At 34.7% G+C, this 17,111-nt stretch overlaps 1 protein-coding gene across 19 annotated transcripts in view; it reads left to right on the forward strand.

Annotated features, from left to right (window-relative positions):
- ECT2 (epithelial cell transforming 2) overlaps positions 1–17,111 on the forward strand; it is a 59,470-nt gene that overhangs the window by 22,689 nt on the left and 19,670 nt on the right. For all 19 annotated transcript variants that reach the window (XM_086318861.1, XM_086318827.1, XM_086318835.1 and 16 more), the window contains 5 exons: positions 1,278–1,397; positions 12,310–12,378; positions 13,520–13,630; positions 14,299–14,395; positions 16,221–16,302. In XM_086318861.1, the coding sequence (XP_086174987.1) occupies positions 1,278–1,397; positions 12,310–12,378; positions 13,520–13,630; positions 14,299–14,395; positions 16,221–16,302 (479 nt within the window). The remainder of the gene's footprint in view (positions 1–1,277; positions 1,398–12,309; positions 12,379–13,519; positions 13,631–14,298; positions 14,396–16,220; positions 16,303–17,111) is intronic.

Genomic DNA, 17,111 nt, shown 5'->3' on the forward strand with positions numbered 1-17,111 from the left:
TAGGTCTATGATAATTTTGAGTTAATTTTTGTATAAATATTATATTTGGGCTGAGGTTTATCTTGCCTGGAGAATCCCATGGACAGAGGAGCATGGTGGGCTACAGTCCACTGGATCGCAGAGTCGGACACAACCGAGCGACTTCACTTTTCACTTTCACTTTCATTTGTTTTGCCTATGGCAAATGGTGTTTTAGTACCATGTGTTGGACAACTAGCCTTCCTGCACTAAATTGCTTTTGCACCTTTGTCAAAAAATTTGCATGGATTCGTTTCTAGAGTCTGTATTCTGTTCTGTTGATAATGAATGTTTCTCTCTTCACCAGTGTTGCACAATACTGGAGCTTGATAGTAAGAAGCTCTTTGCCCTTCCATATGAATCTTTAGAATCAGATTTTATCTATGAGAAGTCCTGGCATTTTTGATAGGCATTAGGGTAAATCCTTATATCAATTTGGGAATGGGGGACAGTTGACATTTTTACGGTGTTGAATCTTTCAGTCCATGACTGTATGTCTTCATTTATTTAGGTCTTCTTTGATTTCTTTCATCAACATTCTGTAGTTTTCAGCATCATGTACGTGATTTATTCTATTTATACTTAAGCATTTTAGTTTTTTATTGTAAATGGTACTGTTTTTTAACCTTCGGTTTCAGTTTGTACAATACTGGTTTACAGAAATATGATTTTTTTTTCAGTGTGCCTGCATGCATGTGTGTGCATGCATGCATGTGCATGCTGACCTTGTATCCTAAGACCTTGCTAAATTCACTTACTAGTTGTAGGAGTATTTTTTTAAGATTGATAGAAGCAGCAGCATGGATACAGACAGGTCTTCTAGCTTCAAATCCAGTCTTTTTCCCCTAAACCAAGTTTTTGTTGCTATCAGTTCAAAACATTTAGTACCTATATTAAAGTATGATTCCTTATTGCTTTCTTCCTTAGTAACTTGAATTAAAAAAGTAGAAATTACTCTGTATCACACTAACAATTTTAATGATTTGTAGGACTGTGATAAACTTTTACTAGATTCTAATTAATATTTTGTTACAAGATTTTATATATATATATATACACACACACACACACACACACACACACAGATGTGTGAATAAACAGGATAAAATAGACTAGAAAATGTTATGAGAAAAGGTCTCAAATTTAGGTTAGGAAGAAGTATTTTTCTTTTCCATTAATATCTTCTCTCTCCTTTATCACTATTAAATAATTCTTTTCTTCTTCCAGTTTACCTAATCTAGTTTTGTTTTGCCCTTTAGTTATTTCAAGTACCATTGGAAGAGGAAGGACAACGAGGTGGGCCTATCCTTGCACCGGAAGAAATTAAGACGATTTTTGGTAGTATTCCAGATATCTTTGATGTGCACACTAAGATAAAGGTAAATTTGTATGTGTTAGTGTGGTAGTAATTCTTTTTAGATTATGTATATTTCCTGTGATTTTTAATGTACTTCTAGTTAGCTAAATAAATTTTGTATTTAAAACTTTTTAATCCCTCATTTATTCCTTTGAATCACTTGCCTCTTTGCTCTAGCACCTTATTAATGTTTCTTTCCTGCTACCTGTGTTTTTACTTTGATTAATTTGAAAATAAAGAATTTAGACCTTATAAAGTCTTTTCTATTAAGATAATGTGTTTGCTAATACTATTTTTCTTGTTCTTCTTCTGCTATTCATCTTGGGTTGTATGTTTTTGTTTGGTTTGTTTAAAAAATGGGAGTGGGAAAAGGTTAGAGATCATTTCATTCATTCCTCTCTCTCTCTCTTTCTCTATGTATATAGTCAGATGAATGCCAAAACTGTAAAAGACAATGCTGTCTACTTTTATTATAATAGTTTTCCTTTGTTGAAGGGTCCCTGGACTCCAGGTATCAATCTCTCATAGTAAAGTAATTTGGGGAAAGATTTAGATGAACTCTTAAAAGTAATTTAGCTTTATTTCCTCTTCATATATGATGCTGGAGCACAACTGATCAGTTTTCTTCTCAGAACAACCCATTTTGATGTTTATTACAGCTTTGTGGCAGTATCATAGCCAGTGAGGTTTATTTGAGGCACAATATTATTGCTAATTTATCTTTTCCCTAATGTTTACTCCATGTTACAATAAAATGATCAGTCTGAGTTACAGAATGTTTTCAAACAAATACATTAACTTACTTTTGATTTTAGTGCATGTTGTAGACAAAAATATGAAAGATCTGTAAGTTAATAAAAATGCAGTTTATCGAATGCTTATATTTTGTATTTTTTCAAAATCCTTGACCATATTTCACCTATTTCTAGATTTACAAGTAAGTTTGAAGGAGTCTTTCTTTTCTTAAAAGGTTAAAAAGCTATGGAATCTCAGGCTAGTTTATCCCTATTTCCAAGTAGGATTCTGAATATTTGAAGAGTAAAGTCTTCTTGGAATGGTCTTTTTTTTTTTTCCTCATGAGAAACATTGAGAGGTATAAAGATAGAGTAGAATGGCAAGCAGATTTTCATCTTGGTGTTTTGCTGCTAATTTGGTCACTTGGTGACTTGGTCACTTGCTGCTAAAGATCACTTGGTGTCAGTCACTTTAGCCATTCTGGGTATGCAAATTTCCATCTAATATAAAATGTTACAAACTTTTTATGTATACAGATCATAATCTCAGTTTGGCATATTTTGTTCTCTGATTCACTGGACCTTCTTTTGTTGTTAATTTTTTTTACTGAATAACTGGTTATTTTTAAATTTTATATTGTTTTACAATTTTGGAAAGTTTTGTATACATGATTTCATATAATCCCATAATAACCCTGTTTGCCCTCACTATTATATTGCCCTTCTCACTTCGGTCTCCCCAAGGGTAACCATTAGTTTGTACTCTATATCTGTGTCTGCTTTTATGTTTCCTTCACTAGTGAGTCACTGGAGCTTTGAAAACGATTGTTACCTTTTAGTTTTCTAATGTGTAACCCAATTTTTTAAGCTTCTTCTACAAACTTGGATTACCAATATTTCAAGTAGTAGTTGTTTATTAGCTAATTTCAGGTTTGTCATGCATTTAAAATATTAAAGCCTATGGTTTTTTTCCTACCATGAAACCAATATGTGCTGTCAAACATTTATAAAATAAAGGAGAAAAGGAAAAAGTAGAAAATACCTATAATTCTGTAACCCAAATACTCCCAAAATTATGCTGTATTTTCTTTGTCTTTTTTTTGCATGATATTTTTTTCTTTTTTTCCTTTTAAATGTAGCCTGCCCTTTATCAGGTACTGCCACATCCACTGAACATTATCAAGAAGTTGATACTCTAATTGTCTACATTTTACAGATGTGAAACTGCTATGTACAGAGATTGAATAATTTTTCTAAAGTCAATCATGTAATAAATGCTGGGCATTGACTGACTTTGAACCCTTTTTTGTCTAACTTCAAAGTCTGTTCTCCTAAACCCTTATAAAGTATTCTTGCTCCCAACCCCCTTTTTTTATGAGATAAACTTAACATGTTACATTGTGTTAGTTTTAGGTATACAACAATAATGGATTCATATGGGTATGTATTGCAAAATGATCACCACAATAAATTTAGTTAAGATCTACCACCACACATAGTTTGTTTTTTGTTTTTTTCTTTATGTTGAGAACTATTTAGCTCCACTTTATTGGCAACTTTCAGATACACAAATAGCGTTGTTGACTATAGTCACCATACTCTACGTTACATCTTCAGGCTGGAGTAAGTGAAATAACTGGAAATTTGCCTTTTGACCGCCTTTACCCATTTTACCCACCCTCCTTCCCGTCTCTGGCGACTGCCAGTCTGTATCTATGAGATTTTTGTGTTTGTTTTTCGTGGGATTTTTTTAGATTCCACATGTAAGTAAGATCATATAGTACTTATCTTTCTCTGACTTATCTCATGTATCATAATACCCTCAAGGACTATACATGTTATTACAGAAGGCATAATGGCTTTTTCATGGCTAAATAGTATTTTATTGTATATCCCACATTTTCTTTATCCATTCATTAATTCATGGACATTTAGGTTCTTTCCACGTCCTGATTTACTAATGCTATATTGCTTCTTGATTATATGCTGTATATATTCTTTCAGTATGTAAATGAGTAAATCATGTAAATATGGCTTAAACTTGTACAGTTCTTCATATCATAATGGTATGGTATTCCTAAGAAGCACTGGTATTTGTATTTTATAACATTGCATAGTGGTTACAGATTTGGACTGTGGAATAAAGTAGATTTGGGTTCAAAGTAAGTTAACTTTAATTGCTTCAGTTTTCTTCTCTGTAAAATGGGGGATAGTAGTGTCTGAATCATGAGTGGTTGTTTTGTGAAGGATTAAAATCATTTTTTACCCACTGTGTTTACAACCACTCTGGCAGTTAGATTTGTTTCAGTAGATATTTGCTGAATATTGGCCATGCTACTTTTTAAATGTCCAAATCAGGACTGGAAGTTAAATTTATTTTGTCATCTTAGATATTATGTGTACACCTTTAGCCTCATTCTTCATTTGTCTGCAACTTATAGCATGCTAATGGTTAGCTTAAGATGAGAATGTCTGAGATTGTTATCAGCATCTTTTTCTGTGTGTGAATTTTTCCTTTTCAGTGCTAATCAGCATTGGTTCTTGATGTGCAAAACCTGCTTTTGTATGGAACTATGAAGAAACAAAAGAGAAAGAGGAGTTGAGGGAGGACTTTTCTTTTTATGTTTATGCTTTGTTATTTGTTAATTTAGTGTTAAGTCTCAGGACCTTGAACTTGTTTCAGGAACAGGTATGTATTGGGGAGTCTGCTGATTTGGTGTCTTGTGCAGTGAGCTAAGTAAAAGAGAAACCCATTTTGTGTAAAAGTAGATGATAATGGTATAGAAGAAATCTTAGCAAGGAAGAAAAGAAAGAAAGAGCTTAACTTTCTTAGTCCAGTCTGTTTACAACTTCCTCTACTTTTTAAATAGGCTTTGGGAGCTCTATGCTCAGTGTCTTAGAACTATAGAGTTTTCCTTTCTTACTGCCAGGAGGTAATGTTGGGAGCATCCTATGGAGAATTGTGTATGGACAAGGAGGAGACATGTCCCAGGGTCTGTACTAAACCGAGTCAAGCATATTCCCACAGAAACATCGTAAGAAATGATGGCACTATGACTAATACTCTTGGGGGCTCACCTGCCCACCTGACTCCCCATTTCTAATGGCGATAGCTGTGCTATAGGTCTAGTAGAATGACATGGAATCTGGAGTCAGACAAGCATGAGTGTGAATACTGGTTCACAACTGTGTGATTTGGGGCAAGTTGAAAATGGCAACCCACTCCAGTACTCTTGCCTGGAAAATCCCACGGACTGAGGAGCCTGGTAGGCTACAGTCCATGGGGTTGCAAAGAGTCGGACACGACTGAGTGACTTCACTTCACTTCACTTCAATCTCTCTAAGCCTTAGTTTCTTTATTACTTAGTCTCTGAAGAGGTGGAAATAATACACAGAAGAACTGTACAAAAAAGATCTTCACGACCCAGATAATCACGATGGTGTGATCACTCATCTAGAGCCAGACATCCTGGAATGTGAAGTCAAGTGGGCCTTAGAAAGCATCACTACGAACAAAGCTAGTGGAGGTGATGGAATTCCAGTTGAGCTATTTCAAATCCTGAAAAATGATGCTGTGAAAGTGCTGCACTCAATATGCCAGCAAATTTGGAAAACTCAGCAGTGGCCACAGGACTGGAAAAGGTCAGTTTTCATTCCAATCCCAGAGAAAGGCAATGCCAAAGAATGCTCAAAGTACCGCACAATTGCACTCATCTCACACACTAGTAAAGTAATGCTCAAAATTCTCCAAGCCAGGCTTCAGTAATATGTGAACCGTGAACTTCCTGATGTTCAAGCTGGTTTTAGAAAAGGCAGAGGAACCAGAGATCAAATTGCCAACATCAACTGGATCATGGAAAAAGCAAGAGAGTTCCAGAAAAACATCTATTTCTGCTTTATTGACTATGCTAAAGCCTTTGACTGTGTAGATTACAATGAACTGTGGAAAATTGTGAAAGAGATGGGAATACCAGACCACCTGACCTGCCTCTTGAGAAATCTGTATGCAGGTCAGGAAGCAACAGTTAGAACTGGACATGGAACAACAGACTGGTTCCAAATAGAAAAAGGAGTACATCAAGGCTGTATATTGTCACCCTGCTTATTTAACTTATATGCAGAGTACATCATGAGAAACGCTGGACTGGAAGAAACACAAGCTGGAATCAAGATTGCCGGGAGAAATATCAATAACCTCAGATATGCAGATGACACCACCCTTATGGCAGAAAGTGAAGAGGAACTCAAAAGCCTCTTGATGAAAGTGAAAGTGGAGAGTGAAAAAGTTGGCTTAGAGTTCAACATTCAGAAAACGAAGATCATGGCATCTGGTCCCACCTCTTCATGGGAAATAGATGGGGAAACAGTGGACACGGTGTCAGACGTTATTTTTTTGGGCTCCAAAATCACTGCAGATGGTGACTGCAGCCATGAAATTAAAAGATGCTTACTCCTTGGAAGGAAAGTTATGTCCAACCTAAATAGCATATTGAAAAGCAGAGACATTACTTTGCCAACAAAGGTCTGTCTAATCAAGGCTATAGTTTTTCCTATGGTCATGTATGGATGTAAGAGTTGGACTGTGAAGAAGGCTGAGCACCGAAGAATTGATGCTTTTGAACTGTGATGTTGGAGAAGACTCTTGAGAGTCCCTTGGACTGCAAGGAGATCCAACCAGTCCATTCTGAAGGAGATCAGCCCTGGGATTTCTTTGGAAGGAATGATGCTAAAGCTGAAACTCCAGTCCTTTGGCCACCTCATGCGAAGAGTTGACTCATTGGTAAAGACTCTGATGCTGGGAGGGATTGGGGGCAAGAGGAGAAGGGGACACCAGAGGATGAGATGGCTGGATGGCATCACTGACTCGATGGACGTGAGTCTGAGTGAACTCTGGGAGTTGGTGATGGACAGGGAGGCCTGGTGTGCTGCAATTCATGGAGTCGCAAAGAGTCGGACATGACTGAGCAACTGAACTGAACTGAACTGAGCCGGCCAAGTGATTAGGGCAGAGATCTTTATTTAATCAACAGGCTTAAGGATTTAAAGGTTAACCAGATACAGTAGACTTTTTCAGGTGGCCTGGAGATTATTTTACTTTCTGATTGCAGTGGTCTCATATAACTATATACCACCATCCTGTAATTGTTTACACTTTAAAAATGTACCGCTAGATTATATTTGTGAAGCTATAGGTTTTTTCTCTTTTACAGCACAGTTTTCCAAATATCTCCCATATTTATATTAAACACATAGGAAAAGATATTTAATAGTAACTTACTGAGCACTACTGTCTGTTAGGGTTTCTTCTAAGTGCTATACAAATATTAGCTAATTTAATCCTTTATGAGATAGGAGTCATTTATATACTTATTTTTCAGAATAAAAAATTGAGGCACTTATAGGTTAAGTAGTTTGCCCAAGGGCACAACACTTAACAGGCTCTAGAGCCAGTATTTAAAACAGACTAGTCCGTGCTAGAATTCACTGCATTATATTGTTCCAAGATTATTCTTATGTATAATCCTTTTATTCTTTTGTTTCTTTCAAGTACAATTTTAAATAATTAAATCTTAATTCTTGACTCTGTAGGCTGTTTAATTATTCTTGGTTTGAGTTTACCTTGCGCTACTGAAAGTAAATTTTTCCCTTTTGACTTTTCTGAATCTGCAGAGTATAGGATGTGAAGTGAAGTGAAGTGATAGTTGCTCAGTCGTGTCTGACTCTTTGCGACCCCATGGGCTCTACAGTCCATGGAATTCTCCAGGCCAGAATACTTGAGTGGGTAGCCTTTCCCTTCTCCAGGGGATCTTCCCAACCCAGGTATCTAACCCAGGTTTCCCGCACTGCAGGCGGATTCTTTACCACTTGAGCCACAAGGGAAGCCCAGAGTATAGGATAATGGTTCTTAAATTATTTGGTTTCAGGATCCCTTTTCATTCTTAAAAAATGATTGAGGAACTTGTGTTTGCTGCTGCTGCTAAGTCGCCTCAGTCGTGTCTGACTCTGTGCGACCCCGTAGACGGCAGCCCACGAGGCTCCCCCGTCCCTGGGATTCTCTAGGCAAGAACACTGGAGTGGGTTGCCATTTCCTTCTCCAACGCATGAAATTGAAAAGTGAAAGTGAAGTTGCTCAGTCGTGTCTGACTCCTAGCGACCCCATGGACTGCAGCCCACCAGGCTCCTCCATCCATGGGTTTTTCCAGGCGAGAGTAGTGGAGTGGGTTGCCATTGTTTATGTAGGTTTTATTTATTCATATTAATTGTTTTTGAAATTGAAACAGAAAGTTTAAAAATACTTTTAAAGATGCCTCAGTTTTTTAACAGTTTCATTGAAGTACATTTTACATCTTTAAACTCAACCTTTTTTAAAATATATGATTCACTGATTTTAGTAAGTCACCAAATCATGCAGCCGTCACCATATACATTTTAGAACATCTTCATCTTACCCACTGAGATCCTTCATGCCCATTCCTAGCCCTGGTCCAGGAGACCACTAATCTATTTTATGTCTTACAAATTTGCCTTTTCTAGACATTGCATATAAACATAAATATATAATAGGTAATGTCTTATGTCTGGCTTCTTTAACTTAGTATATTTTTGAATTTCATCTATGATTTAGCACGTTAGTAGTTTGTTCCTTTGTGTGGCCAGGTAATAGTCCATTATAAGGATATGCTGCGTTTCTTTATCCATTCACCAGTTGATAGAAATTTAGGTTGTTTCCAGTTTTTGGCAGTTATGAATCATGCTGATATGAACATTGCAGATCTTTGTTTGGGTGTGTTTTCATTCTCTTCCATAGATACTTACAAGTAGAATTGCTGGGTTATATTGGCAGTCTTCATTTAAAAATTTTGAGAAACTATCAGGTTTTTACATCATTTTATATTCTGAATAGTAATGTATCAGCATTCAAATTTCTATCCATTCTTTCCGGTACTTATACGTTTTCTTTTATAACCATTCTAGGATATAAAATGATTTTATTTCCATTTCCCTAATAATTAATGATGTTGAGCGTCTTTTCATCTGCTTCTTTTTCTTTTGTATATTATTCTTGTGAAATGTGCGCTTAGATCTGGCGCCCATTTTTTGGTTGTGTTGTGTGTTGGCTTACCAAGTTGTAAAGGTTCTCTGTAAATTCTTGGTACAAGTCCTTTATTAGCTATGTGTTTTGCAGATATTTCCTCCCAGCCTGTTGTTGCTTATTTCATTTTTTTAATGGTGTCTTTTGGAATACCAAAATTTTTAATTTTGATGAAGTCCGGTTTATCCATTTTTTAAAATGTAATGTGCTTTTGCTATTATATCTAAGAAATTTTTGCCTAACCCAAGATTTTGAAGATTTTCTCCTGTGTTTTCTTCTAGAAGGTGTATTGTTTTAGCTCTTACAGTTAGATCTATAACTTGAGTTCATTTTTGGCTAAGGTGAAGGTTTAAAGATCATCTTTTTGTATGTGGATATACAATATTAAGAAGAGGTGGCAAGAATACACAGAAGAACTATACAAAAGAGATCTTCATGATCCAGATAACCATGATGCTGTGATCACTCACCTAGAGCCAGACATCCTGGAATGCAAAGTCAGGTAGGCCTTAGGAAGCATCACTATGAACAAAGCTAGTGGAGGTGATAGAATTTTAGTTGAGATATTTCAAATCCTAAAAGATGATGCTGTGAAAGTGCTGCACTCAATATGCCAGCAAATTTGGAAAACTCAGCAGTGGCCACAGGACCAGTTTTCATTCCAGTCCCAAAGAAAGGCAATGCCAAAGAATGTTGAAACCACACACAATTGTACTCATCTCACATGCTAGCAAAGTAATGCTCAAAATTCTCCAAGCAAGGCTTCAGTGGTACGGGAACAGAGAACTTCCAGATGTTCAAGCTGGATTTAAAAAAGGCAGAGGAAGCAGAAATCAAATTGCCAACATTTGTTGGATCATCAAAAAAGCAGGAGAGTTCCAGAAAAACATCTACTTCTGCTTCATTGACTACGCTAAAGCCTTTGACTATGAGGATCACAATAACCTGTGGAAAATTCTTAAAGAGATGGGAATACCAGACCACCTGACCTGCCTCCTGAGAAATCTGTATGCAGGTCAAGAAGGAACAGTTAGAACCAGACACGGAACACTGGACTGGTTCCAAATTGGGAAGAAGTATGTCAAGGCCATATTGTCACCCTGCTTATTTAACTTATATGCAGAGTACATCATGAGAAATTCTGGGCTGGATGAAGCACAAGCTGGAATCAAGATTGCCAAGAGAAATATCAATAACCTCAGGTATGCAGATGACACTATCCTAATGGCAGAAAGTGAAGAGGAATGAAAGAGCTTCTTGATGAAAGTGAAATAGGAGAATGAAAAAGCTGGCTTAAAACTCAGCATTCAGAAAACTAAAATCATGGTATCCCGCTCCACCACTTATGGCAACTAGATGGGAAACAATGGAAACAGTGACAGACTTTATTTTCTTGGGCTCCAAAATCACTGCAGATGGTGATTGCAGCTATGAAATTAAAAGATACTTGCTCTTTAGAAGAAAAGCTATGACCAACCTAGACAGCATATTAAAAAGCAGAGACATTACTTTCCCAACAAAGGTCCATCTAGTCAAAGCTATGTTTTTTCCAATAGTCATGTATGGATGTGAGAGTTGGACTGTAAAGAAAGCTGAGCACCAAAGAATTGATGCTTTTGAGCTGTGGTGTTGGAGAAGACTCTTAAGAGTCCCTTGGACTGCAAGGAGATCCAACCAGTCCATCCTAAAGGATATCAGTCCTGGGTGTTTATTGGAAGGACTGATGCTGAAGCTGAAACTCCAATACTTTGGCCACCTGATGTAAAGAACTGACTCATTTGAAAAGACCCTGATGCTGGGAAAGATTGAAGGCGGGAAAGGTAGGGGATGACAGAGGATGAGATGGTTTGGATGGCATCACCAACTCGATCGACATGAGTTTGAGCAAGCTTCAGGAATTGGTGATGGACAGGGAGGCCTACAGTCCGTGGGGTCAGAAAGAGTTGGACATGACTGAGTGACTCAACTGAACTGAACTGAACTCATGCAATTTTAAAAATATATGTTAATAATAATGACTCCTTATGTGGTAGTATAAATAACATGTTCTTTTCTAAAATAACTAATTTCCAAAACAGAAACAGTGATGTTGATTTGTTTTGCCTTTTTTTTGTCTGGCTTAATAGAAAACTTGTTTCTCCTGTCTACTGCTTAATTCATTCTATTGCGGTATCACACATCATGTCACCTCCATATGACTCTGTTGTATCCTTATGAGAGAATCAAGGAGTCAAATAATGCCTTCATATTGTAATGAAAATAGTTTAATTTTATGGATCCCACTAAAAATATCTGTTGGGAAAGTGTCTGCATGTAACAGTTTGAGAACCTCTTGTATAAGTGTATTGATTAATTTCTACTTTAAAGTCACTTTTAGAATTTCAGTTAGGGCATGTCATTTCTTACCATTTCATCATCTGGTTTTATTATCTTAGAAAGCTTTTAAATATCTTCTAAATTTTTACAAATAAGTAATATTTTAGGATGATGATTGAGAAATAAGCCCAGGAATTAGCAGATCATGGTCAATGGACCAAATCCAGCCAGTTTAGCATTTTACTAAAGTTTTACTTACTTTCATAAATAGAGTTTTATTGATACACAGCCACTCACAATTATTTATATATTGTTTATGGTTCTATTCTACAAAGACAGAATTGAGGACTTGTGACAGAAACCATATGGCCTGTAAGCCTTAAAATATTTACCATTTGGCCCTTTAAGTAACGTTTGCTGACCTCTATTATAGATTACAGTTTCTAATGGCTGATGCTTCAGCAGCCAAGATCAAAGGTGCTTTTCTATAATTAATTAATTCTTTAATTAATGAACCAATCAGCTGTATAGTTAAATTAATTATACTTCCACATCATACTGGGAAATTAGACTTAGTCTTATTGATTTGGCCTTCTTTATGTTTTCTTAATTATTTTTCAAAGGATATTTTTCTTGTCAAAAAATTAATTTCTTATTGAGAAAGAATGTTATTGTTATATATGCCAAATTAAGGTACTCTGTAAAGTATGTCTTTCAAATGAATATTCAAATTTAAGAGATGCTAAAGTGATTATCAGAATCACGTATTGTCTCATTTTGTGTTTTTCCAGGATGATCTTGAAGACCTTATTGTTAATTGGGATGAGAGCAAAAGCATTGGTGATATCTTTCTTAAATATGTAAGTATTTTATTTATTAAGTATTAAGATTAAAGTATCATCTCATCAAGAAATGGCAGGGAATGAAAGTTACCTGTTTAAATGTGAGAACTTTTTTAAAAAACTTAGGCATCTTTGTGTTTGTAAAATATTTTGAAAGTGTTCTTGTCTTCTGAAACATGCCTTCCATATACAATCCAACACTTTCTTGATAGCTCATCTTTAATATTAACTGTTGTGTTACAGTCATTTTACCATATATCATATTATTTTCCTATCATAAACAGCCATAGATTAATGATTTTTTAAAGTTTTCTATAATTGAGTTTTATTTTTTCTTTCCTTAGTTGATAGCACTTTGTACTGTCTTTGTGTCTGCATAAAACCTTCCAATGAACTGTTTCTTCTCTAAGAACATAGGTTAAGTTTATTAAATAAGTATATTAGTTTTGAATGAGGTGCCACAAATAGAATTTATAAATTTCCTTTAGTCTCTTTGGATATGATTCAGTCCGACCAGATAAGTTTCAGTGCCTTGGATTGTTGCCCATTTAGTTTTGATTTCTAAGGTCTCCTAACTAATCCTTACCATATAGCTGTTGGATGTTCTTTCTGGTTGACTGAGAATTTCAAATATGCAAATTATTGTCCCAGATCTTTTTGGTACCTGTTGGTCTCAATTTGTCAGGACATTTTCCTTGTACTTCAAAATTGCACAGTACAGTTGATCTTTTAATGGTTGTTTGGATCCTTCAAAAGATAATAGCGTGTTCTTGGGTTCTTCATAGATCAGCTATAATTGCTACTATATTCTAAATTAATAGAAGTTTTAAAACTGTGTCATGTTTATCAATACAGTAAGCTTATATTGAAGTTCAACAAAAGTATATCAACTTTTGTTTGTTTCTGAGTATTTATTTGCTTTTCAGGTTTTAGGCTCTGTTTAACAATTGATGCATTTTCTTTAGCAATTAACTCACTAGTTAGTGAGAAGTTTATGAAATAAAATTCCTGTATTTACCTTGAGAAGAAATGTATTTTGAACTTTTCTTTTGCATCTGGTATGTCAGATTTTGACTACTGGTTATTCAACTTTAAGTTTCATTGACTAAGGGTAACAGCCACAAATTAATGGGTTTTGGTTTTTTTTGTTTGTTCCTAGTCCAAAGATTTGGTAAAAATCTATCCTCCCTTTGTGAACTTCTTTGAAATGAGCAAGGAAACTATTATTAAATGTGAAAAACAGAAACCAAGATTTCATGCTTTTCTGAAGGTAATACATATTTCTTTCAAATAAAAATCAGAGAATTATTTTCTGACGGAATTTATTAAAATTAAATTTTAATACTAAAGATGTATCTTTTAGTAAAGATACATCCATGTCAGAATACCTTAATGTTATGTGTTTAGTTTTACTTGAAAGTGCAGTGATGTTTAGCATCACAAGGTTTGATATGCCACAAGCAGGATCCAAGAGGCAGCTGAGTGAATATGAATGTTGTGTGTGTGTGTGTGTGTGTTTTTTAAGTTAGGCATATTCTCAAACACTTCTAAAAATTTTCCAATGAGATTTTGCTTGCTTTTAATGATTTTCTTATTGGTGGCTTACTTTGTTTATCCAAATGGTATCAGCATAATTAATATTTTTAATTTTTTTTCTTTTTGAATGATATAGATTTATGAAAAACTGAAATGAAATGTATAAGAGTGCTTAGAGGAACTCACTCTCTGTTTAAGGTGTTAATCCTTGGCTTGCCAGAAGGCTATTTCAGGCCTTGAGGGATTACTGAACCATAATAATCTGCCAGAGAACAACTACCACCCTACTTCTCCCATTCTTATCAGGGCACAAATGATAAGGTGTAATCTAATAAATGTAATGTATAATAATCTTTGCAGAAAACATTCAAAATAAATTTTGAATAAATTAATTCTTTTCAGATAAACCAAGCTAAGCCAGAATGTGGACGGCAAAGCCTTGTTGAACTTCTCATCCGACCAGTGCAGAGATTACCCAGCATTGCATTACTTTTAAATGGTACTTGTCTGATCTCTTTCCAGACAATTTTGGATGTTTTTATGAAATTGTTTTGTTCTAAAAAATTGGCAAAATTTCTCGTTTTCAAAGTGCTCTTAGGTTTCAGTTTTAAAGTTTGTATCTTTTATGTAGAAAATATCTTTATGGATAATCTGAATAATCACTGGTGCTACAAAAATTCACTCTGGCCTAGAAATGCTTTATTTGTTGTGAAATCAGTTTTACTGACTAGTATTGAACTTTCTGCCTCTCTCCTAAAAGTATTCTTATATTTCATGGTATGTCACTAATTCCCAAACAGTTTACATCCACATAAAATTCACCCACAAAATGATTACGATGTTTGAGGTTATTTAGTCTTTTTCTGACTCTTAGTAAAATTCTTTATGCTTTGTCTTATATTTTTTTTCCTTATAGTGTGCAGAACACTCTTGAAACGTTCATCCATTTATTCTAAAACTTAAATTATAGATTTCAATGAAAAGGACATCTATAGCAGAGTTAATTTTTGTGAATAAATTATACCTTCATGAAAAGAAAGGTGTATTTGTATGCTTTTATATTTACCTGACTAAAGTAGTGAATAGGTCTAGAACAGTGTCAGTTTTTATATTTTTAAATTTAAATTTTATACTTTTAAATTTAAGTATGAGAACTAAATTGCATAAAACAGGAATAAGTGTAACAAAGCAATTTGGCCTTCAGACCTTAACTACAATAGTAAGTATAGCAGTTAAGGAGGCTAAGTTTGTGACTCTTTATCTATTATTGTCTTTGAAATATATTGGTTAAATTATGAATTGTGGTAGTAACTACAAAAATTGGTAATTTTTATTCTCTTTGAGGTTATCTAATACAGTTTAGAATTACTAACATATAAAATGATTTCCACAGTCTTTAAAAACTATTCTATTTTACAGATTATAAAGAAAATATATGAATATGCAACCTTTTTAACTTTACAAAATAGGCTGTTTCTTATTTATCTTCATTATTGTTTTATTAAGTACTTATAGGAATTCATCAAATGTCATGACTAAAATGAACTTGATATCTAAGCCTTTCTTCTATTATTCCACTTAAAAGATTAGGTGGGGGGGGTGGAGATATAGGGAACCATTGGGTAGAACATTATAAGCAACTTGGGTAAGAAGAGTCAAAGTCTAAGCACCTCATTAAACCTATAAACTAAACAAAATCGTCTCTTCACACCAGCTGCTCTCTGTGATGGAGCCATGGGCCCCACTATGAAATATAGCGTGTATAATGACTTCTTAGTTAATTGAGGATCGTGAATTCAGAGAGTTTAAAAAATTTAGGAGTCATCAAACTTTACTAGAAGGGAATTGAAATAGTGAAAATCTGGTACATATTCTGAAAATTTATTCAGTGAAAAAATGTGGAAACTTATTTAATACATTTAAGAAGAGAGCTCTTACGGGTGCTCAGATACTCAATCGTGACCAACTCTTTGCAACCCTGTGGACTGTAGCCCACCAGGCTCCTTTGTCCATGGGATTCTCCCAGCAAAAGTACTGGAGTCGGGTGCCATTTCCTCCTCCAGGGAATCTTCCTGACTCAGGGATTGAACCCATATCTCTTAATGTCTCTTGTATTGGCAAGTGGGTTGTTTACCACTAGCACCACCTTGGAAACTCATTCTTAAGGGAACATTGTATAAAAACTTTTTTTTAAAAGGAAAAGTTAGATATTATTTTTTTAAATTAACGTGTGTCTGTCACAGTGGACAGCATTTTTAAGTCATCGTGGGAAAACCATTGAATTTCTTTTAATCATAGAGAAAATATTTGATAAAATATTACAGATCTTAAGAAGCACACATTTGAAGAAAATCCTGACAAAAGCACTCTAGAAAAAGCTATTGAATCACTAAAGGAAGTAATGACGTAAGTACCTTATTTCAATTTTTTTGTTATTCCTTAGATTTACAGTGGAATTGGTGGAACAATTAGAATCGTAAATAGAAAAAGATCAATAACAAAATTCTGTAAAATAGTATCTAAATTATTTTTAGTAGTGTAGTCACATATTAAAATGTTAGAAATATTGTTAAAATATGATTAATCAAAAACATACTTGTGAACGTATACATGTAGAGGGTAACAGTGGTTTAGAAATTTGAAAATGTTATAAATGCACCAATAGACATTTTCTTCATATATTTCCAGTCTTAGCTTGTTTTTGTCTTCATATTCTTATTAACTACCCAAATGGAATTTGGGAATTTGACCCTGATGAAATGAAAAGGTTAATACGTTTTTCACATTAGCTTTGACTTTTTTTTCTTACTTTGAATTCTGTGAACTTAAATTGGTAGGGTTTGTTGGAGATGTGGTCAAAGTACAAACTCAATGAAATTTACTAGGGGAAATTGATTATTAAACTTAAGCTGCTTACTGTAAGTCTAACTTGGAGACAGCATTGATCAGAAGTGATTTTTTTTGACTAATATGATCAGAATTAAAAGCTCTATTGCTGTTAATTGTTTTTCTTCCCGAAGGATGAGGATATAGCACCTTTTTGAACTTTACATATAAGCATATTCAGTTGATTTAATTAAATAGTTTCTTTAATTAAATAGCTTCATACAGAAGCACTCCATGAAGTGCTTCTGTATGATATAGGATTTCTCTTTTTTTTTTAATCTTCTAAAACCTAGCACCTGGATTCTTTATTTGGCTGCACTAGGTCTTAG

Source organism: Bos grunniens, chromosome 1 (genome assembly GCF_055505025.1).
Source record: "Bos grunniens cultivar Pamir isolate PY7600 chromosome 1, Bosgru_T2T1.0, whole genome shotgun sequence".
In the NCBI taxonomy this organism is placed as follows: Eukaryota; Metazoa; Chordata; class Mammalia; order Artiodactyla; family Bovidae; genus Bos; species Bos grunniens.